The sequence below is a fragment of the Crocodylus siamensis genome, chromosome 13, assembly GCF_052110815.1.
Source record: "Crocodylus siamensis isolate JL-2025a chromosome 13, ASM5211081v1, whole genome shotgun sequence".
Lineage (NCBI taxonomy): Eukaryota > Metazoa > Chordata > Crocodylia > Crocodylidae > Crocodylus > Crocodylus siamensis.
In genome coordinates this window covers 5,554,361-5,576,229 of record NC_143407.1, presented here as the reverse complement: position 1 = coordinate 5,576,229, position 21,869 = coordinate 5,554,361, and the positions used below count along the sequence as shown (strand labels likewise).

The 21,869-nt window shown below is 55.0% G+C and overlaps 1 protein-coding gene across 4 annotated transcripts in view; it reads right to left on the bottom strand.

Moving 5' to 3' along the window:
- Nucleotides 1-21,297, bottom strand: part of PIK3C2B (phosphatidylinositol-4-phosphate 3-kinase catalytic subunit type 2 beta) — a 57,568-nt gene extending 36,271 nt beyond the window's left edge. The window contains exons 1-4 of one of the 4 annotated variants that reach the window (XM_090025103.1): nt 21,131-21,297; nt 19,949-20,268; nt 19,592-19,823; nt 394-1,422 (exon numbers count right to left, since the gene is read on the bottom strand). In XM_090025103.1, the coding sequence (XP_089881229.1) occupies nt 394-1,335 (942 nt within the window). In that variant the 5' untranslated portion in view covers nt 1,336-1,422; nt 19,592-19,823; nt 19,949-20,268; nt 21,131-21,297. The remainder of the gene's footprint in view (nt 1-393; nt 1,423-19,591; nt 19,824-19,948; nt 20,269-21,130) is intronic. The other 3 variants (XM_090025101.1, XM_090025102.1, XM_090025104.1) reach the window with 3 other exon arrangements.
- Nucleotides 21,298-21,869: the final 572 nt, after the last annotated feature.

Here is a 21,869-nt window from a genome sequence, read left to right as displayed (position 1 = left end):
CAGCACTGTTTTACAAACCGTCGTGACCTCTGCATTTTGGAGCCAGTGCCACCTCTCCTCCAAACGGAGCACTATAGAGCCCCGCCACCCCTCCTCCCATCCTGCTCTGTGCCCAACATCTCTGCCCGATTCGTCTACTGATGCCTTTCTCGTGTACTGCGAGCACGGCCCATCCCCCAGTGAGCTACCTATGGGTCGACGGAGGATACGGAGCAAAGCTCCTGAAAGAGGGGCAACCCCTTCTCAACTGAGCCCTGGAGGGTCCAGCTCAGGGGGAGAGCGGCTGAGGATGAGAAGCAGCCACCTGGGCATGGTGATGGCAGGGTGTATCACCCACTCCCCTGATCCCCAGCCCCTGCTGCAGGTGAAGAAAGAAAAGGGAAAGCTTCTTACCGGATCCACCGAGATCCTGCGGTTCTTGTTGGGCGTCACGTTCTTCCGGTTGCCGAACCTGGAGACGTAGGTCCTGGGTGGGACCTGGGGCGGCATGGTCTTGCTCCGTGCCACTGGCTTCCCAGTGGTCTCCTTCTCAAAGAAGCTCCTGCCTTCCTTCCAGCCCCAGGTCGCCTCCCTCAGCAGCGCTGCATCGTAGGTAGACTTCAGATTGAGGCAGGTGATGGCATCATTGATGCCGTCATAGTCCACCAGGCCATACGGGTCTTCCTCCGAGATCCTGCGGCCCAGCAGCTTCCGGTCAGCCTGCTCATGGGCCGAGGAGAACATATTGACGTCGTTGGGCTGGGACCCTTTGTAGGACGATGGGGAGCCCTTAAAGGAGGAGTGGTTCACCTCTGAAGAGCTCCAGATGGAGATGCGAGGAGGCAGCGGAGGAGGCGAGAGCTTCTTGGGGGAGCTGCCACTGCCATCGTGGCGCGAGGTCCCGTTGAGCGGCTCAGGGAGGAAGTCTCCCTCCGAACTTTCAAAGATATATAGGTAGTCACTGGAGAGCGGCCCCTTCAGCCAAGGCTGGCTATCTGGCTTGGGCAGTGGGCTGGATGAGGTAGTGTTGTGGGTGCCCAGAGGTCTCGAGCTCCCCTGGACTGCAAGGGAGTTGTAGTTGAGGGTGGGGTCCGAGCCGGAGAGACCTCGCATGATCTTGATGCTGTTGCAGTCGTTCCTGACGGACGGCTTGTTGTAATCCACCTCTGGATCGTCCCAGGAAATGAGGGACCGGTCAGTGTTTTGCTTGGCCTGGCTCTCCTCCTTGTCCTGCCTCAGGCGGGACAGGGCATCATACTCCATTTGCAGGGCCTCAGCCAGCGCCAGCTCCTTCCGGCTGATCCCCACAGACTCCAAGGACTTCCAGTGCTCTCCATTTCCCCTGGTAGCAGACATCGCTCCGGGAACAAGTGCCAGGGACTGGCTGCTACTTCCTGCGTTGCTCACGCATTAGGAACAAAGGCATGCTGGCCCGCCGAGCACCTACGGGAGAGAGCAAGAAGGACCGTCCGAACCAACACCCCAGCCCCATCAAGACTGTGTGCTGATGCAGGTTTTTGGACCTGCTGAACACCTGAAACACAGGAATGCATGGCATTAACTTCATGTACACCTTGAAGCAAGGTCCGTGGTTCAGACTAGCAACCACAGCCAGCTGAGTCCCATGGCCAAGTCACTGTTCCCAAAGTGTGTTAACCTCTTAGTAAAGAGACCAGAAAAGACAAAAATAAAAGCAGCTAAATTTTGAAATGCAGAGCATAAAGGAAGGCTTGTATCTCAACCATGCCCGTTAGGCCCACTCCCACCCGCTTTAGAGAGCCTCTTGTGAAGAGCCCTTCCCACCTCTCGTCCCTGAGGCCGAATTTTTAGATAGGCTTGACAATGGTACTACATGTCCTTTCTGCCGAAGAGGGGAAGTGTGAGTGGACAAGGGCTGGAGCCATGGTTGTTGATCTTGCTGTTGAAGTCCAACCAGGTTTCCTTGAGGACAAAACAAGATAAAGGAGAAGAAAAGAACAGCAAGGATAGCAAATTCAGCTTCTGCTTCTAGTGCTGTCACTGCTGCACAAAGACAGCTACAGCCCCTTCAAGACCATGCAAACTTGTACGGGCGTCATGCTATCGTAGACGCCGAGTTTCAGCCGCATTTCTGATTCCAGGGTCACGGCACTACTGAAAAAGATAGTCCTGGTCACCTAAAGTAGAACCTTTTTGCATATTTCTTATTCCACTAGAAATACCAAAGAAAAATCAGAGAATTATGGAAATCTGGGGCTGGAAGGGACCTCTGGAGGTCAAGAAATAAGTTGGGAAGGAAAAGGAGACAAGGGAGGAGGTGACAGGATGGATCCAAGTCTCACATTCCAGTGGTAACAAGGACTGGCAGAAGCCGATAGAGGTGGGGCTGACCCTCTCCCTGGCTCAGTCTGATCAGGTCATTTTTAGGATCAGGACAATGAAGGCCAAAGGTGATACAGGAGGGTCCCACACTCCCAGGAGGTGGTGGAGGTGGCCATGCTCATAGTCAAGCTTGCTCTCGTCAGTCGCCCCATTCCCCTGATGTCAGGGCCAAATGGTGCAATGGGCTGAATAACACATCCTCTTATTACCTTGAGCACCAGGCAAGCTTAATCTCTGGCACGCTAGTTCTGGTCCATTGACCTCTGGCCTCATGCTCCTCTGGTCGTACCACAAGGTCATTCAAAATGCTTGCAAAGGGGAAGGCAGGGAGGAAGCAGTCCTGTGAACTTAAGACCTGACGCTTAAGCATGGATGAGATTTTGCAAAACACCTACTGGCTTGGACTGCCCCATCTCCGTTACAGGACCGAGAACGGGCTTCATCTCCTGCAGGGAGCCCTGAAAACTCCCAGCTGTTGTGGAGCTGAGATGCATGGGGATGAAACGCTGAACACTACTAAAGAATAATCGAGGCACGAGTATGCGTGGCCTGATCCAATACATGCCAGACAAGATGAGCCACGTGCACCCTGCCATGTGGAGCCTCAAAACGGGAAGTCACTTTCTGGGATTCAGATGTGGAAAAAAAAAGGCAATGCAAAAAAAAAAAAGAGAGAGAGATTCAAGCTGCCTTCCTGCTCCTTGGCCCTGAACCAAAGCATCCAAACCACAGTGACCGCAGGGCTCAAGAACATAAAGCCAGGTTCCCCTTTGCCTCCGACAGATCTCGTTTCCTGGAACTCAGCTCTCAGCGGCGTAGACAGCCGAGGTCCCTGCCAGGCCTGCGTGATGCTGCTCAGAGGAAGGATATTTCACCTCCTTTTCCCTTCCTAGAAAAATAAATAACTAACTAAGTGGATGTTAAACAGGAGGGTGGAATGAGCCCAAAGCTTCAGGACACAGGCCCAAGGTACGGTTGGGTCCCTGGAGCTCCCTGCCAGCTCAACATCTGCTCTCTTTGCTTCGGAGTCTAGGTTTTGGGGCTTCCTAAGGGAAAGAGGCATGGGATCATTCAGGCTGCACTGAGATAGAGCTGTTCTTTATCCCCAAACCCGCAGCCATCCTGGGAACAGGGGAGCGGGGGCCAATTAATACAGGTTTTAAAGGGGAAGAATTGGATTTCCCCCCCCATCATGTTTGTTTCAAGTGTAGGAGAAGACTCAGACCGGGTATTACAGCTTAGTGGCATAAAGGTGCCCTGTACCGCGTGGCATCAGGAGCTCTCCACGAGGGTCCCAAGATTCAAACAGGTAACGGCTAATAGAGATTCCAAGATCCCCGGTTCCTGCTGGCATATCTAGGGTCAACGGTGAAAAGCCTAACTCAGGATATGACACGATGCTCTGAGCTGCTTACCTATCAGTGATGCACTGCTGCTGGCAAGCCCATCCTAGCTGTACATCCTTGTCCCGGGGGGGGGCGGGCGGGCAACATAGCTGCCATCGTTTTCACAGCTCAGAGAGCCAGGGACCCACAGGGTGGTCACTCAGCACCTGACCCCAGGAGCTGGATATTTAGATGGTCACATGAGAGACCCTCTCCCTGGACAGCACCTTGTCCCTGCTGCCTCACCCCAACACTGCTCCCCAGAGGTGCCCGTGGGACCACTGGCAGGTGAAATGCAACCAACTCGAAGAGGGGGATTCCCTGATTGCAAGGCCAGTAGGTTCTACCCTCCAAATCCACATTTTCTGTGGCATGTTTTGCTCCCTTAGGTTGCTTCAGGCTCACAAAGGAAAAAAAAAATCATGAAAATCTCCTTACAGTGAGTCAGTGCAAACAAAAACGCGTGTTGGAAGACAGGCAGGTTGCAGCGGTCTGTTCTAGGCCAAAAAGGGAGAGAAAATCCTACAATTGTGAGCACAATTCAGGCAGACAGGGGATTAGGCACCTAAGTCCTCTGCATCTGCAAACACGTTATCTGCCGACACACCTCGTTGCATCCAGGCCTCCAAACCAGATGCTGAAAGCAAGTCTGAAAGACCAGAGGGCAGCATCATACGGTATAATTCAGATTATTTCATGTGGATACAATTTCTAATGGTATAAAGGGCTTAATTCTCTGCTTGCTTACAATTGTGCCTCTCCGGTCACCTCAGAAAAAGTCACTCCTGAGTCACCACCGTCAATGAGAAAAGGATGGGCCTTGGGAATCCCATGTCCCAGCACAGGTGCTGTTCCCCATGCAACTGGGAGCTCTTATTCCACTAGAAATGGCTGAGCTGCACCCTCCAGAGCCTGTTCCTCCAGCTGCCCACAGCCCCAGGCACCCTGACATTAGCAGACAGGGCTGAGCAAAGAGGCGGCGACCGTCTGCACTGGAAATACAGTGACCATAATTCTGCGGGTGCCAAACTCTGAACGCACGTAAAACCTCAGCGCAGCCTCTGCCCGGAGAAACCCAGCCAGCCGGGGATCAGCAGCAATGAGAAAAGCGAGGCAAACACCTGCTAGAGCCAGAAGGAAAATGGAAAGCACGGGCTGACGAGGAGCGGTGTCACACCCTGTTCAAGCTGTGGCTGGTCCCCGCGGGGAGGGGGAGGTTTGGAGATGTGCCCCCATAGATGACCCAGCGCAGCAGTGACGTCACCTTTCTGGAAATGGTCCGCCTTGAACTTCTAACACCTCCTTAAGGGCAATGGGGAGAGGGAGAGGCTGCGCTAAGGCAAGGGAAGCGGGGAGTGGAGGGGTAAGACCAGCTGCCACAGTGTCCTTAAGGTACCAAAGAAGCCTGAGGACATGGCCCACAAACTCTCCTGTTCTAGCAGGACAGCAAAGAAATGGTGTGCGGGTGGGAAAACCTGCCCCAGTGGTAATTTAATATAGACTGCGCTGTCCTATGGGATGGGCTGGGATGCAAGAGAGAAAGAGGAAAAAAAGGGAGAGAAAGAAAAGACATGAAGCAACACAGGAGTAAAAAGCAAAGAGAAAAGGATACAGTGGGACACGCGTGGGCAAACTTGCAGGTGAAGGGTGCACACGTGCACCTCCCTCCCGTACAGAGCTGCACGGAGGGGCTCCTTCCTCCCCCAGCCCTGCTCCTAATCTCTCCAGGCCTGGGACGCAGTTTCCTGTGGGAATGCCGAAGCCGTCCCCCTGGGCGGCAGACCCAGCTTCCCACAAGTTCGCTTGCTGTGGTTAGTGCAGCACCAGCAGGATTTCCGCCGGCTGATCGGTGGCCTGCTGTCACCACGCCGAGGGCTAGGCTGACCCAGCTTGGCCAGACTCATGTGCAGCCTAAACAAAGAAACCCGCAGAAACACGGCCGCAGCGGGAGACTGCGGTGCTGCCTCACAGCCCGGCTTAGCGCCGCGCCCGGCCTGCCGCAGGGCTCACGTACTGCAAGGGCATCGGGAAAGACTGCTTTGCATGTGCTGCTGGTCCTGTGTGGGTCAGCAGTGGTCTGGAAGGACACCCTGAAGATATCTGAGACTGTAACGCAGACTGTCTCTTGAGACCCTGGACAGGGACAGGGACACCAGTCCAGTAGGAACTGGACTGAGACCTGCCAAAGTCGCTCCACATGTAGACGCCCAACAGCCTTGTCAAGGGAAACGCTTTCACCCGGCACTCCATTCGAACAGTAATCCTATCCCTTTCCCAGGCACCCAAAGCAGCCAGTGCCCTGCCAAAAACAACTCAGTCTTCAGGCAGTGACGGCCAATGCCTCCAGACAGTGCTAACCAGGGGAACTAGGGAGGTTTATCAAAGTCAAGCAAGCAGCAGAACCAAAGGCAGCAGCAATATTGCAGCCACAAGTCTATTGCCAGTGCTGCAAGGAGCCGTCCAAACCAAGCCAATTAGTCAGCAATGCAGGGCTAGGCACAGCCTGCCCCAGACTCAGGATTTCCCCCCCACAACACATGGGCACTACATTAACCCTCCATCACTTCTATTTCCAAGAGTTCATTTATCCCCTCTGCCCCCCACACACTCCACCCCTCCTCTCCGCCAATACCACACCGCTCAGATATTTGCAGTCAAGACATATTTTTAAATGGAAAGTGGCTTTTCAACAGGGAGGACATTTTAAATGGACACCGTTTCCATTTCGGCTGAAAATGCTGGGCCTTTGGCAACTGAAAAAAAAGACCCTCAGTATTATACACACAAAAAAAGGATCAGTTTGGGGTTTTGGACAATAATCCCAAGATTATGGGGATTAGGAAAAAAACCTATGAAGGAATATATGAAGGAAATATGAAGGAATATATGAAAGAAAATATGAAGGAAAAAATAACCAAATTCAGTGCTCAGTGTGGTAGGGTTGGGGGGTTTTTTATGGTTGGGGAGAATGTTTCCGCAGCCAATTCTAGCTGAACAGCTCTGAAACAGCGAGCAAGCCCAGCGCAGGTGGCTCACGTGTGCAGGCAGTAACCTGGAGACTAATCTGAAACATGTTTGTAGCCTGGGTGGATGGAGAATTGAGCAAACCACTGTGGCCAGGGAGGGTGGCATGTTCTACCGTGAAGGAGACCCGCTCTCTCCTCGGGCCAGTGGTTTCAGGGCGGTCCGGTTATGCAGGATGCCGTGTGATGCCTGGGTCTCGACCAGTGCACAGACTGAAGTGGGGACCGAGTGGCTTTCTGGCTGTCTCGGTGCCTTTGCCAGGCAAACTCGGAGGAGAGGCAAAAGCTGGCCTAGTTGGCTGCACCTCACTTACTGTAAGAGCTGCCATCCGTCTCCAGAGGCTGGCGAGCCAGTGAGGGCACGTGCATGGGCAGCAGAGGAAGATCAAAGGCAGAGGCAAAGCCACATGAAAGATTGTTCCGGCTCTACAGGAATCGTGGCTGCCCTGGCGTGTGGTTTAATCACCCTCCAGACCTTGCAAAAAGGAAAAAGCCAAGCCAGCGCCTCTGCCTCACGCCTGCCATCCCAGCAGGTGCCCAACATGGCCTGGCACGGTCCCTGCTCCTGTTTCACCAGGTGGCACATCCAATGTCCAGGCCGCAGGATGCCATGTACACGGGCAATTTTCAAAAGCCAAGCACAAGGGGTGAAACGTCCACCACTGTGCCGAGGCCCAGCACAGGGTCCGGGCACTGGAACTGGGCAGAAATAGGCTGGCAAAACAGACTCCCTGTCCAGACCATCTCAGGTGTGAGGCCCTTTGGGCAAACCAAAGGCAGGGCTGTCATGGAAGCCTGCCTGGATTCGCGGTGAGCCGCTGGACCACCAGCCGTGCTACGGCTCCCAGGCTCACCACCTCGAAGATGGGAGCAGGGGCTCTACTGCTGCCCTCAGGTCTCCCGGGCTCCCCATGGCGAGGCTGCAGCATACTGGCTACAAGCCTTTGCGCTTCCCTGCGCCCCGGGCTTAGGACACCCCTCCAGTTTCCATAGGCTATCCGTCCTCCCCTCTCCGCAGTGCTGCAAATACCTTCCTCCTCCTTTGCTCTGGCCACGCTTGGAGCATTAGCTAAGCACCCACCTGTCTTTCCATTGAAACACCCCTCTCTTCCCAACAGATTACTAAAAAAGTGACATAGGGCTGACGTTCAGCCGAGGAGAGCCCAGCCCAGGAGCTGAAGGGGGCTGGAACCAGATTCCAAAAATGAGAATAATATTTTCCTCCTTAAAAAAAACTCTCCGATACATATAGAAAGGATTTTCTGACTTTGAATTTCCTGGCAATTTGTCAGGGTCACGGCAGAGCCTTGAAATGAGCATTTTCTGCCCCACTTTCAGAGGACTTCTTCCCTTTGCTCATCTATTAATCTGCAAGCAGGCGGTTCGGTGGGAGGGAACTGAGACTCATTGAAGTTCCTAGGGGTTAAAGTTTAACCCCATCTCCCAGGTGGTAATGTCAGTCCAAGGAGGGAGAGAAAGAGCCCAACAAGCCAGCTGAGATCTGGTCTGTAGCAGCAGCGCGAGTGCTCAGTCACCGAGATGTCCCGCTGGTGTTTGGTTCTTGGTTTGCACTGGCCGACAACTATCGGGGAACACGGGCTGAAAGAGGATGCTGCTGCTCAGTGTTTCACATGGTCAATGCAGAGCACAAATATTCATCAAGCCAGTGAGACAGGTGTTGACTGTCCCTTTTTGTTCCAGTGCAATGGATCCTGGTCCCCAACAAAGGCAACTACGCGCCACAATGAGGAGGAGGAGGAGGAGGAGGATGACAATGCACATGGTGCCCTTGGGTGTGGAGGTCCCTCTGCAAGCAGAGAACCGATATCCATGAGGCTGAGAACTGACCTGAGACCCCGCAGTGAGGACCACCCATCAGGAAGGTGGTGGGCTCTGGCGAGAAGGGAAGGTTTGCTCCTTAACTCCCTTCCCTCTTTCCAGGCATGTTCCCCTCCTGCTGAACACTGACCAGCAAGGGAGTCATGCACAGACAAGGAGCGATTTCACACAGGCTCTCCCGAGCCACCTGGGAAAGACACTTTGCTGCAAGCAAGAAGCCACATCCAACCTGCCATGCCCAAAAGACACTGAAACCAAACCTGCTAACTGGAGTTGGACTGGGAAGCAGCAAAGCACTGGAGAGCAATGAGGAGCCCTGGGACTTCAGCTGGACCATTCACAGGATTATAAATTCAATGGGTGCTTAAGTACTTTGCAAATCTGGCAACTGATATCCTCAGCCTGAGGTCTCTCCATCCACTTTCAGCTCAACCCAATGTTGCCAGCTCTCTCAGAAGAGCTGGTACCTTTCTTAGAGCTCCAGGGCCTGGAGTCATGTGATTTAGGTGAAAAATCTCAGTGTCCATTTAGGAAGGGAAAAAAAAACAGCAGCTTCTGCTCCTGTGCATGCGCTGGATCTGAAGAACACAAAACTTGAACCTCCTGCTACCGTGAGGCCAATCAAAGAAACTCACGCTGATTTTTAAAAATAAATTGGAACGTGACTTTTCAGCCAATCTTACGAGTTTTAGAACATTTGTGGTCGGCAACAATGAAAATCTGTTCAATTAAAAGCACACAGAAGGGCTGGGGCGTGACAGCAGAGACATCCCAGGACGTCTGGAGAAACCAAATATCTCGACATTCCTATCCCTGAACCAGAACTCCCCTTTGACGACATTTTTTGCTTTTTTCCTCTTTTTTCCTCTTATCGCTAGACAGCTAGCACAACGGCAGTCAATCATGCCAGGGTTTCTCTGTGGGTTTGTCTCAGAGGGTGTCCAGTGACGTTTTTACAGAAAATTACACGCCCCCCCCCCTTGGAAAGACTCCGAATTAAACACAAAAGACGGGAAGAAGGGGAGCTTTTGGGCAGGACTTTCAATACGCCGTCTCCAAAAGCTCTGGATTTTGGTAGTACCCACAGACTTTATTTTTCACATACCAGAGCGGTTGGTTCGCCCACAACCTCCCATGGCTGCAAACAATCCACAGCAGCTCTCGGTCGGAGACAAACAGCCGGGGTTTCAACTGATCGGCAACAAAGCCTGAGCTGTTGGCAACTGTCCTTACTTGGGCTTAGATATTTGGGGCCAAATCCGATCCTGAAGCGAACAGGGGAACTGTGCAGGTCTGTTTGTTTGTAGCCAGGGTAGTCACAGCCCTTCAGGTTCAGAACTGGTTCACGGGAGCTTTAAGTGAATCCCATCTAAGGGTGTGACGGTGCACAAAACCTGTTCCACTTTCACCTTCCCAGCACAGGTTAAGCAGTACAACCCTCCTTGCATGAATGTAGCTATACTGGTATGACGGGCCGCCTGAGCCTCAATAGCCCATCACACGAGCACACCAGTTTCTGTAGCCAACAGCACACACAAGGGCATGATGTTGTCACCATTACCCCGGTGGCCTTTGACATCCTCCAGCTAGAATGACCAGTGGCCAGGGAGTGACCAGGGACCCAGGGTAGTTGAGTGGGGACAGCTTATAGCACAAGTCCAGCCCCAGGCTCAAGCTCACCCCCTCTCTCTGCCACGTCCCCTCAGTTATGCTGGTACAGAAGAGAGTTAACAGGTTCCCCCCCTCTATGGGAAGGGGAATAAATTAAACCAGTATGAGGAATCTTCATTCTGGTATAACCGCATCTACCTTTAGGGGTTGTAGGAGTATAATTCCAGAGGTGGGGGAAAAAAATCACAGCCTTAAATGAAATGGCTCCGTCAGCACAAAGTCTGCGAGCAGACCAGGTCCAAGGCTCTCATTTGGGTTACAGAGACCAGATGCTAGTTATTAAGTCCCAGCAGACTCAGAGAAAGCAGGTTTACTGTTCTTTTGAGGATAGTTTGGGAGTGGGCTGTGATACCTGAAAGACCCCCTTGGAATTCCTCCATTATTATGTGAGCCTTGCATTGCACTGAAAATTGGTAGGTCCTGACCCAACACCCAGGCACTGCTTCCCAGTAGCTATTCTTTGACCAGCAATAGCTGATACAGAGCTGCCTGCATAAACGTACCTCCCAACTCCGCATCTCTGCTGTGAGGCTAGGAAGAATGAGGGTTTGATCCGAAGCCTGTTCAAGTCCATAGAAAAATTACCCTTGATTTAATGAAGGAGGAAGTCATGAATGCTTTAAGGAAGGGAGATCTAGCATCAGCCTCTGACGACTGCTTTAGGAGCGACAGGAAGTGGAGTGCTGCAGCCAGCTCACTGTTATCGGGGACTTTAGCCCGGCAGCCCAGGTGATCCTCTAAAAACAAGGCAGCCCTGGCTGCCAGCCACAAAACCCAAGGTCACCTCCCACATTTGGGCTGACCAGGTGTGCTCTATTGTTACCGGACTTTCCCACATGAGTTAAGCTCTCCCAGCAGGGCTGCTACTTAACTACAACCTGATTACGCAGCCGATGAAGTGTCTCCGCTAACAGATGCGCCCTGCGCTGCCCGCGCCGATAAAGTCTGACTCAAATCCAATATCCTACCTCCAGCATCTGGTGCTCCCGAAACTGCTTTATGAGCAATTACAGAATAGGGGAAAGTGGTGCCTGATCCCTCCGTCACTTTGTGGCCAGCTGAGCCCTGAAGCATGGGGTTGATAAGAGAAGAGATAGGCAGGAGCTGCCCCACACGGAAATGTAAGCCAGAGGGAGGAGACCAGAAGAGATGATACTGCGATGATGGCTCAGGGGCTGAGACCCACGAGGGGCACCTCACATGGAGGGATGCAGCCATCAGCATGACGCAGGCGGGTTTTTTGGAAGAACTCAGCAGCTCCCATTGCTTCCCCAGGGATGGGGGGAATTTTCCAACGCTGTTCATGAAAAGGGCTGAGCCCATGGGAAGATCTGGTCCACATCCATTTGGGGCTGGCAAATTAGCTAACGAATAGCTTGGTGCTAGTCGCTCACCCATGTCTCCAACCTGGCTTGGCAGCAGCTCTGTGCCACAGGACATCCGCCTCCCCCCACGCAGATAGGTTCCTGCAGGAGCCCATGCAATGCCCTCCATCACCAGGCAGATGCAGTCGAGGGCTGACTGGGGTCACAGGCAGAGGAGCAAGCAGCCAGGCAGACCAAGCAGGCTGCAGCTCTGCAGGAGGAGAGGCACCAAGGCCTGGCTTGCCCCTTTTGAGCAACTCCTCTCTCTCCGTCGTGCGTGGCTGGGCCGATGCAGGGATGCGTGCAGTGGGGCTGCCCCACGGTTTGGAACTGCTCACCTCTGCACCCCCATGGGCCCAGGTTACCAGGTACATTGCCCTGTCACCCAAATCCGTCCCGACCTGGCTGAGGGCACTATCGGGGCCTGTCCTCCCCGTCTCTGCCCCCGGGGCTTCTCACGCACTCTCCCTCCCCAAAGCAACTGGCAGAGAAAGCCCCTGACGACGAGAAGCCTCACGCCTGAGGAGCACAGCACTGCCCTGGCGATCCTCAGACACAGATGGGTACAGTCCGAGGCTCCCTGCAAAAACCAGCCTCAGCCCCGACCAGGTTCTGGAAACCCGGGGGCTATTCAGAAGTCACTCGGCTTTGCCCCCTGCTCCCCTTTCTAGCTAGCACTGCAGCCAAACCAGAGCTGTTTCTCCCCACGTCGAGCCCACAGGCTCTGGTCACCATTTGATCACCCCAGTGCCTCGAGCCAGGTACAACTGGGAAACACTGGAAACAACTTGTGTTCATCCACAGGCCTTCAGCAACCACCGGCGAGCTGCACTGGCTGTGCCCAGGACTGCACTGTGTGCTCCACAGATGACATAGGGGGATTGGAAGCAAGCCTGTGCCCCTGTAACAGCAGCAAAGCCCCAAGGACAGAGGCAGCATTGCACATGGCGGATCTGACCCCCCTGGCTCCCCGCTGCCTGGCAGGGAAGCAGGGACAGCAGCGTGAACGCAGAGCTGAGAGAGAAGCCAAAGAAGTCACCAGGAGGGGCCGGGGGAGGACGAGGATGGGTGACCCATCGCGCCGGGGGACCCGCGCCTGCGTGCAGGAGGAGTTACCCCACCCCAAACGCGAGCAGCCTGCTGCATGCCGCTCTGCTCCCAGCAGCTGAGCGCCACCTGCTCCGCTCTGGGGAGCAACTAGGGAAGCCAAGCAGAAAATCGTGCTCCAGTCTGTGGGAATTCACAGCAGAGCAAACTCCCCCCCTCCCCATCCCCTGCTCCCCACAGCCCTGGCGCTGGAGGCAGGGCCAGGCTCTGTTATGGAGCTGCTGCTGCTGGAGCTTGGCTAGGAAGAGGGGAGCCAAGACAGCCTTGTAGAGGGAATCGAAGCATGGGGGCTTGCTCCCCTCCCCCTGCCCAGCTGCTTTTCAGAGGCAGCTAGAAATGGTCTGAAGCATCTGGGCAGACATCAAACAGAGGCCGTGGAGGCACCTCCCCGTGCTGTGCAGACCAGGGAGATGGGGGCTATGCCTATAAAGGGGAGACAGTTCCCACCCATTGAAAATCAGGCGGAGGGAGGGGCCGGCCTGAGCAGGATAAAGCACCGGCTTTCACCCTGTGGGTTGCAGGTCCCATCCATCCTCGCACCACCCCACTGAACTGGGTCCAAGCAGCCGCCTTCCCAGCCCAGAGCCAGAGGCTGGCCATGGCTCCCTCAACAAGCTGCCTCTGCATCTCTAAAGGTCCTTCCCAGGGCTTGCGAGGTCCTGAATAGAGTACCAGACACGGAGCCAGAGTCCTGGGAACTGTTTCTAGCTCTGCCACTGCTCCCCATCTGATCTGTTCCAGGTCCACGCTCTGCAGGGCATGGCCTCTCTCTTCCTGTCTGCAGCACCTAGCGCAGCGAGGTTCTGGTCTCTACGTTCCACTGGAGGCCAATTAATATCCCTAATTGGAAGATGGTTGGAAAAATAAAATCGAGCTCCCCTGTCCCTGTCCTTCGCCTCCCACAAAACTACTGGAGGCAAGACTACTGGGAGCACAGCCACGTAGATCAGCTACCAAGTCTCGCCAAGTCCTCGGTGCTCTGCTAGTTCCCAGTGTTGTGGGAAATTCAGCTATTGCCATTTTTTCTTTAAATACTGAAAATAGAACTAAAGCAAAACCCCGCTGATATTTCCCTTGAAATGAAAGTCTATAAACTCCCCCCTTTGGTTTGGGTCAATCTCAACACCACCAGTATCAGGATTTCACTTCCATACTGATGGACCTTTCACTCCCCTAACTCTCTCTCCTGAATATCAAAAAAGGGAATTTCATTCCGAAAGCTGTTTCCAGGCAAAGCACAGGCTGAAACCGTGGAAGCAGGTTGTGCCACTGTTAGCAAAATGCTTCAGTGCCTTGAAACTGGCCCTTTGGGAAGTGCTTTGCTTGACATGAAAACGGCTTTTTCTCTATCCCCCGTCCATTTTGATGGGAAATCTCCACCCAGTTCCATTTGATACCTCCAGTGAAGGGCCGAAAAAGTTGTGCCGTGACTCATTCCTCCAGAAGAAGTTGCGTTTTCCACGCTCTCATTCTCCTGCTCGGACAAGGAGATTTGGGAACAGGCGATAAACCTGGGTTCCCATGAGACAGATGAGCACTGTTAGTCGCCCTCTGCCTACGGCAGTGCACAGTGCGCCTCGCTGAAATCAAGGCTTTGCTGTGTTAGGCTCTGTACAAATATAAAGAAAGAAACAGTCCCTGTTTCATAGAGAGAACAATCTAGCTAGACAAGCTGAGAAAGGAAGGATTATTCTTCCTGTGTTACAGAGGGGAGGTGGAAACACGGGAAGGTCAAGTGACTTGCCTGAGGTCACAGAGAGAATCTGTGGCAGAGACAGGACTCAAACCCAGCACGGCTCCAAGATGAGAGATTGTGGGGCAGGCGCAGCATGGTGAAAAGGTGCATTTCCCCCCGCTACAGAGAGAGCAGCTCCCAGACCCCCGAGAGAAACAAACACATAAATGAGAAGCAGCAGCGTGTGCAAAGGAGGCCGACGCAGGCAGCTCGAGAGGAGGCCGGCTTCGCAGGGCGACAGCGCAGCACCCAGGCAGCCTCGGCTTCTGGACCGCCTGCATTTTATCTGGGAGCGAGGGCAAGATGTGTTTTGTTTTAGTGCCACATGGAAAAGCTGCATCATTGGCTCAACAAGAGGTGTATTGTGTATGTGGGGAGAGAGCGACAGAGTGAGCAAGTAGGGGATGAATGGGCTGGACTCGAAGCCTGTTGAAGACAGAGGAAAGGCTCCCATCCGTGGGTTACGGTCATGCCCTGAATGGGAAGGGCGACATCCAACAGGACAAGCAGCGTGGACCAGGCAGAGGACAGCGTGGGGGAGGGCCGCGTGTGGAGGCTCTGATCTGATCATGGACTGAAAGAGGCTTGCGCCACAAAACTGGAAGATCTGAACTTTCTGGGTTTTGTTGACAATCCCCAGCTTTTGCATCAGAAAAGCAAAACCCGAGGGTTTCATTTGGTTTCCAGTGCATGACGGTTTTCGAATGAGCTTCTGGTGAAAACCCAAAAGTTCGAGGGGAATGGAGAAAATTCTCCCTTTGTATCCAGAGCTTCGGCAGGGAAAACAAGTGTCCCAACCAACTCACCCCGCAATGGACTGCACAGCTCCACCCCATCCAGCTCTGCTCTGATGGGCTCAGGGACACGCCAGCTGCAGCCAGATTTAGACGGCACCGGTGCCTGGCTTCCTTCCCTGCAGGGGGCTACTTTGCTGATAAAAGCCCCACTGGCCAAACTACAGCTCCCACCTACACCAAAGGCAGATAGGGTGGGAGCTGTGCTATCCCCTGCTCTATTCTGGCCAGTGTAGGCAATTCCAAGAGGTTACCAGACAGTGCCCCAGTCCCCAGGCTCTTCCTATGCCTGAAAAAGGGTGTTTGTACCCAAAAGCTTGCAAAGAGCAATTTTTCCAACTATTTAGCTGGTCTAATAAAAGATACCACATTTACCCAAAGAACCTTGTCTGCTTAGGTCCTTAGATCACCACAGCTACAACCAACACCCCTCCCCACCATGCTTACTAAATCGCAGAGCAGTGCATCGGTGTAGATTTGTAAAGGCCTCGCGCAGCTCAACCCCTGACAACAGGGAAATCAACCACAGGATATGCAAACCAGAGGTATTTATTAGTGTCAAGGTACTAATTGCTAGTGGAGAAGAATGACAGCATTTCCCAGACTTGTGTCAGTGCAGAATAGAGCCAGTTGCAACAACTCTCCTTTCTCTGATCCATGCCCCTGGCACTGTTTCCCTCTGCTCTAGGCACACTGACACCATCTGAATATCACGCTGTTGTACAAGGGTCTCTGCTCTGGCACTCACGTATGAAAGCGTCCAAGATCACGTGAGAATCTCAGCCAATTTGGTGCTAGTGCCTCCCGCTACCTGCAGGGATCCAGGGAGCTATGTGGCTAGGCCAGAAAGGCCTCACAAGCATCACGGCTGCTCAGTCCCTCGCAGGATGGGAACTGGAGCTAAAGACAAAGTGACATCCAGCTGAAGAGTCCCAAACTGCTTAGAGCAACCCTTCAAGCTCCTTATCAATCACATCGCCGGAAGAGGAAAAGGACCAGCACCGTCTAAGGACCCAGGTACTAGGATCATACTGCCTGGATGACAGCCTGGGAAGTGTTACACCAATCAGTCCAGCATTTCCCACCGGACACTGATTGATACACACACCTCAAGGCACCCTCAGGACAGCCAGGGCTCTCAGGTCCTTACAGATGCATGACGCTTTCTTTCTCTGGAAGCCAACGTGTTTCCTATTAATAGCAGAGCTAAGTCCAGCTTCAACCAAGGCCCTATGGAAAAGGCAGGATGCAAAGCTGCTGGTGCCAGAAGCCCTTTACTCCCCTGCGCACTTCCACTCTAGGAGGAAATCCTGCCACGGGAAGGTGGAGCAGGCCAGGATGGGAAATCCCCACAGGTCAAACAGCTGCAATGTTGCTGGGCTTGTGCAGCCAGGGGCCTTGCAGGGCACCAAGGCCTCGGCTTCTTGCATGCTATAGCCCAGTTCCTGGCTATTCCTCCCATGGGGCCGCGTCCCAGGAGCCCTGGTGCATTCTTCAGGCCACAGATGTGAGACCTTGCTATATCCTAGCAATGGGCTCAGCCAACTTTGCAAGGTCGAGGGCAACTAATGCTGCCTGCTGCTGGGGGGCCAGAGCTCAGGCAGTCCCAAAGCATATGCTCAAGCCCAACCCGGAGAAGGGGGCTCGGTGCAGGAAGAGGGTCTCTGGCCCATGCCTTGCAGGACCCCCAGGCTGCAGGATAACAATGGTCCCTAGCAGCCCTTAAAAGTCAATAGGGGTCAGGTGGCTGTCGGCTCCCAGGAAGCGTCGGCTGTCCTCTCCCCATGCAGGTGCAGAACGCTGCACGGCCAGGGGCAAGGTAAAGCGCGAGCCAGGCAGGGAGCACAGGGGATCTGAGCCGGCAGGGTGATTAGGGTCCTGCTGCCTCCAGCCGGGGGGACCACAGAGCCGAGGTCGCTTTAGGGTAAAGGGAACCAGGCTGAAGAAATGGCTGTATCCTCCCTGTACCCCACCCAAGAGGTGGCACATACTGTGTTGTCTCGCAAGGAAGGAAGCAGGTGCAGCTGGTGTTTGTGGCTCACTGCTCCGAGCAGGGGCTACACCTTGCTCTTCCTCCTCACCTAGGAGGCTGGGGTGTGACCTTCTCCCATGCCTGCCTGCACAGATCAAGAAGCAAAGACTTAAAACCTGGCCCAGCATCCACTTCTCCCAAAGCAGCACCAAGGCAGCGCTCTCCAGCCAGCCCGGAGCATCGCATACGCCAGTGCTCTCACGTACTTGCGCTCAGGAGCACCGGCGCGGCGATGCCACGGGCTGTGCAAGCCTGCACGATGCAGGAGCTTTCTGCAGAAGAAGCAGCCTTCCGTTTCCTGTTTGGGCACTGCAGCTCAGCGGCGCACGTCGGTTCACACAGCGAGGGAAGGCACCTTCCACTTCCCTGGGGCCCAGACCAGCTGCGGTCAGGTATCAGAATCACTCAGTGCCGTCTTCTCAAGCGAGCGTCGCGTAAAACCGAGGCCAGGCTTTCAAAGCCGCTCATGACACACACGGCCAAATTGCAGCTCAGCACGCTGGGTTCTGGGTTCCTATGCAAATGGGGCCTTCGAAGCTTAGAAAACCATCAAGAAACATATGATCAGCCTCTCCTCTGACTCCCCTGAGCAAGCAGATCTCAGCATGGACCTGTATCAGGGCACACACAAGCCAGCTGTATTCCCACACCCCACAGATCTCCATAGCGTGGTAACCGCTCCCACAGTCCCTCATGATAGTGAAATATCTGGGTGCTTGTATATTCAGGAGGTGCGTACAACATGAAGTCATAAACTCATACAAAAGCAGGGCCGGTGGGGCCCTCAGGAGGTCACATCTCATCCAACCCCCTGCTCCAGGCAGGGTCAGTCCTCTCCAAACCATCCCCGGACAAGCGCTTGTCTAAGCCAACCCTGAAACTGCACAAGACACATTACTCTGAAACACCACAAGCACCCTAAATGGGCACAGGCAGGGCGGACCCAAGGGGGGGCAGTGGCACAGTCACACATCCTTCACCGCCAAGAGCCCCAGGCTCAGCCAGCAGACGTGCAGCCAGATGGCTGCTGTGACTGCACCCCCCTTTGCACAACTCTGGATCCACACTTAGTGGCAGGTAAAGCAGGGGTGGAGGGCACTGTCAATGCCTCAATACTGCCAGATGGTTAGAACAGAGCTGAGAGATGCAAGCAAGAGACCCATGCGCCCCTGCTACAGAGGAAGGCCAAACCTCCCGCAGTCCATTAGCTACGTAATCACCAGCAGCATTAGGACAGCTGCAGGAGCTATCTGGGCTATGCCCGCACAAGTGAAACTCTGTGCAAGATCGCAGCACCTAACAGTTAAGAACAGGCATCCAACAAGAGCCAAAACATCCCCAGCCCAGCACGTCCTCCATCCTCTCCACTTCAGGTGGGTGGAGTTCTCCCCCGCCATGGAGAATCCCCCTTTCCTACAGGAAAGACATACCAGCAAATTCCCCTTCCCCACACTGTGTGCAAGCCCAGTGCCAGCAAAATTGTAGGGTCATCTTCTCCACCTGCATCACACTATTGCATCACAGATCAGGTTGCAGTGTCACATGCAGCGAGTACCACAAAAAGGGACGGCGGACTCAGCCAGCCTTGGTCCCCTCCTTCTCCGCCCTCCAAGTGTCAGCTAACAGCGCAGCTCCCCTGATGCATGCAGGGCACAATCAACATCGAGCCAAGGAAAGAGCTGAGGCACAGGAATTGTGAGGCTGCATGACAGGACGGGCCCTGGACTGGACTGAGCAAAGCAAGAGTGGGAGAAAAAACACAAGCAGAGGGCAAGCTCAACCCCACAGACACAGGGAAATGGAGCCAGACCCGTCAGCTCCCTTCCCACCCCCCTGCCTCAGGGATGTTGCCAGGCATGCTGGACGGGCTCTCCCTGGCACCGTCACTCCCGCAGCTGACCTCAGCGGGATCTTCTGGAGAACTCCCAACCATTACATCCATCCCTCCTGCTCCCGGATTTGGCGGTGGCTGCCGAGAAAAGAGCCCTTTGCTCGTCTCCCTGCCACCCCCCCCCAAGGCCCAAATCATGGCAAGCATCCTGGGCAAAGCGTAGCACCCAGCCCAGCAATGCTGTGCCTAGGGGGGGACCTGGGGCTGCCAGATGTCTCTAGAGGCTGTGTCCCCTGCCTATGCTGCACTGCACTGGCTGCCACGCGACATACCGATTCCTATCCGGGTACGCCAGAGATGAATCCATCCTAGGCTGACTGTTCAGCAGAATGGACTCACCCCTCAGGGACGCCCTGGTATGAGAAGGGGAAACCCAGACCCACAGCCCGATAAGCTATACTACTACACACCTGCCACAGGGCCAGGCCCACGGGATGGGTCACCAGCAGGCAGCCTTGGGCCCCAGGACAGCAGGTGTATGCCACGGAGATCCCAGAACAATTGTGGATGCTGTTCCTGAGCCACGCATACGCTGTCAGGCAGGTGGGAGCCTTCCCTGTACAGATCCCAGACGGGCTGGACAGTCAGCTTGCTCTCTCTCCAACATGCACTTCCCCTCTGCTCGAGCGATTTCACGGTTCACTTTTAAGGTTGGATCACAGTGGTGTTAGCTCCTCATAGCCCAGATCCTACAAACAGCTGAGCACATGCTTACATTCACCCACTTGGATTACACTCAAATTCCTGCGCTTACTGGATAAGCCTACCTCTCTGCAATAGCGAGGCCTTGGATGTTCCTTTCTGAGAACGGAAAACACCGCGATGCACCGGGGCACGATCACAGTCAGTATCACACGAGCTTTCCTTTTATACGTGCAGGGTCTAGGATGCGGAGCCTAGGCGAGCAGCCCCCACGCTTCGCCGACGTCTGATCTGCCCTCCTTCCTGCTCCAAGCCAGCAGAGATCCGGAGCAGCAGGAGTTCGACATCATGGAAGAGAACAACAAATCTCGAGCTGGATCCCTTTCTCCAGCAAAGGCTTTGCTGACAGGCCGCTCTGCAGTTTCATGTGGACTGTTTTATTGCTCTAATAAAAATAATGCAGCTCCGTGGAGCCAACTGTACTTGGTAGAGAGACAAGCATCCCAGCGCTTTGTTTTCATGGGATCAGGCCAGGGAGTGCCTTGTCCAACTTTCCCCAAGCCCCACTTTGCTTCGCTATTATATTTAGGGTTTTCAGTTCTGGAAAAAACAAGGCTGGGCCTGATTTTTGGACCGCACACAGGAAATGAGTCACAATGCTCCTGTCCAGGGTCCAATGGAGCACCAGCGCTTTCTTTTAGTCAAATTTTGGGGAGGGAGGGGGGGAGGGAGGGAGAAACCTGGAGACTTGCTTTAATTAGGGATTGTGCCTCTTGATCATCACTGGACCTGGGGTTATAGGAGGACCCCGACCAATTACAGAGCAACCCCTCTCCAGACAGGGCATAGTGGGCCCCCGCAAGAGAAAGGGCCCCCGCTTTTTAACCTTGTCGCATGAACGAGAGGGGCAGGGGGAGCGCAGACAAAGGGAAGGAGTGGGTGCCGGAGCCCAGAGGTGAGCTGCACCGGTCCCCCGCGCAGCGTGTGCGCGCACGAGTGTGCGTGTGCATATGCCCGAGTCGCTGTGTGTGTGTGTGTGTGTGTGTGCGCGTGCAGGAGCGTGTCTGCGTGCGTGCGCATGTATGAGTCTGTCATGCGTGCTTGTATGCGTGTGTGTGTGTGTGCATGAGTGAGGCTGTGCGTGCATGTGTGAAAGTGTGCGTGTGTGTGCGCGAATTTCCCGCAATACAGAGCCCCCCCGGCGCGCACCCAGCCCTTGGAGACCCCCGCTTCCTTGGGGGCCGAAGCGAGGAAGAGCCCCCCCCCCCCCCCGCTGCAGCCGGGCCCCCGCCCCGCCGCGCGCTTACCTGCCGGGGCGGCCGCGCTCCTCGGCGGCGCGGCGGGGCGCGGCGGGGCGGGGCCGGGCCGGGCGAGGCCCGCGGCGGCCGGCGGCAGGACCGGCGAAGCCGCCGCGGCGGGCAGAGCGAGCGCTGCAGCGGGGGAGACAATAGGGCAGAGGAGGAGAAAGGGGACGTGCCATCTCCTGGAGACGGCGGGCATTGCACTGCCCTTCCCGCCGAGGCGCCTCCCGGGCGGCCCTGCAGGAGGGCCCGGGGAGGCTTGCTGCCCCTCGGGCCCGGGCGCCGGCGGCCGCCCCGCCTGTGACTTTTGCCAGGCGCCCTGCCACGTGCTCGAGCCCCCGGGGGACGCAGATGCCCGGCTGAAGCAGATGGGTGCAGGGGGCCCAAGCCCCTGGCAGGATCTGGACCTTACGGGGATTGCCGTGAGCGCCGCGCTCTGCCCCAGGTGATGCCCCACGGAGGAGGTTCCTAGCCTCACCCACACCAGGTCTGTGCCACCCCGTGGCTCTGCACAGCACCCCGTGAGCCATGCTCTGATCAAAAGCAGGGCCCACGGCACATCTACGGTAATGCCCTAAGAGAGCCGATCCTGGGATGCAGCAGTAGAAGAAGGGTCTGGGAAAACAGTAAAACAAGCGCGTTGACAGTGCCGTTTGTGGAGGTTATTGGCAGCATTCATCTTGATAATTGCAATGCCTTCATTCCCCTAGCTCCCACTGTGCAGAGTGCTGGGTAAATAGGATGC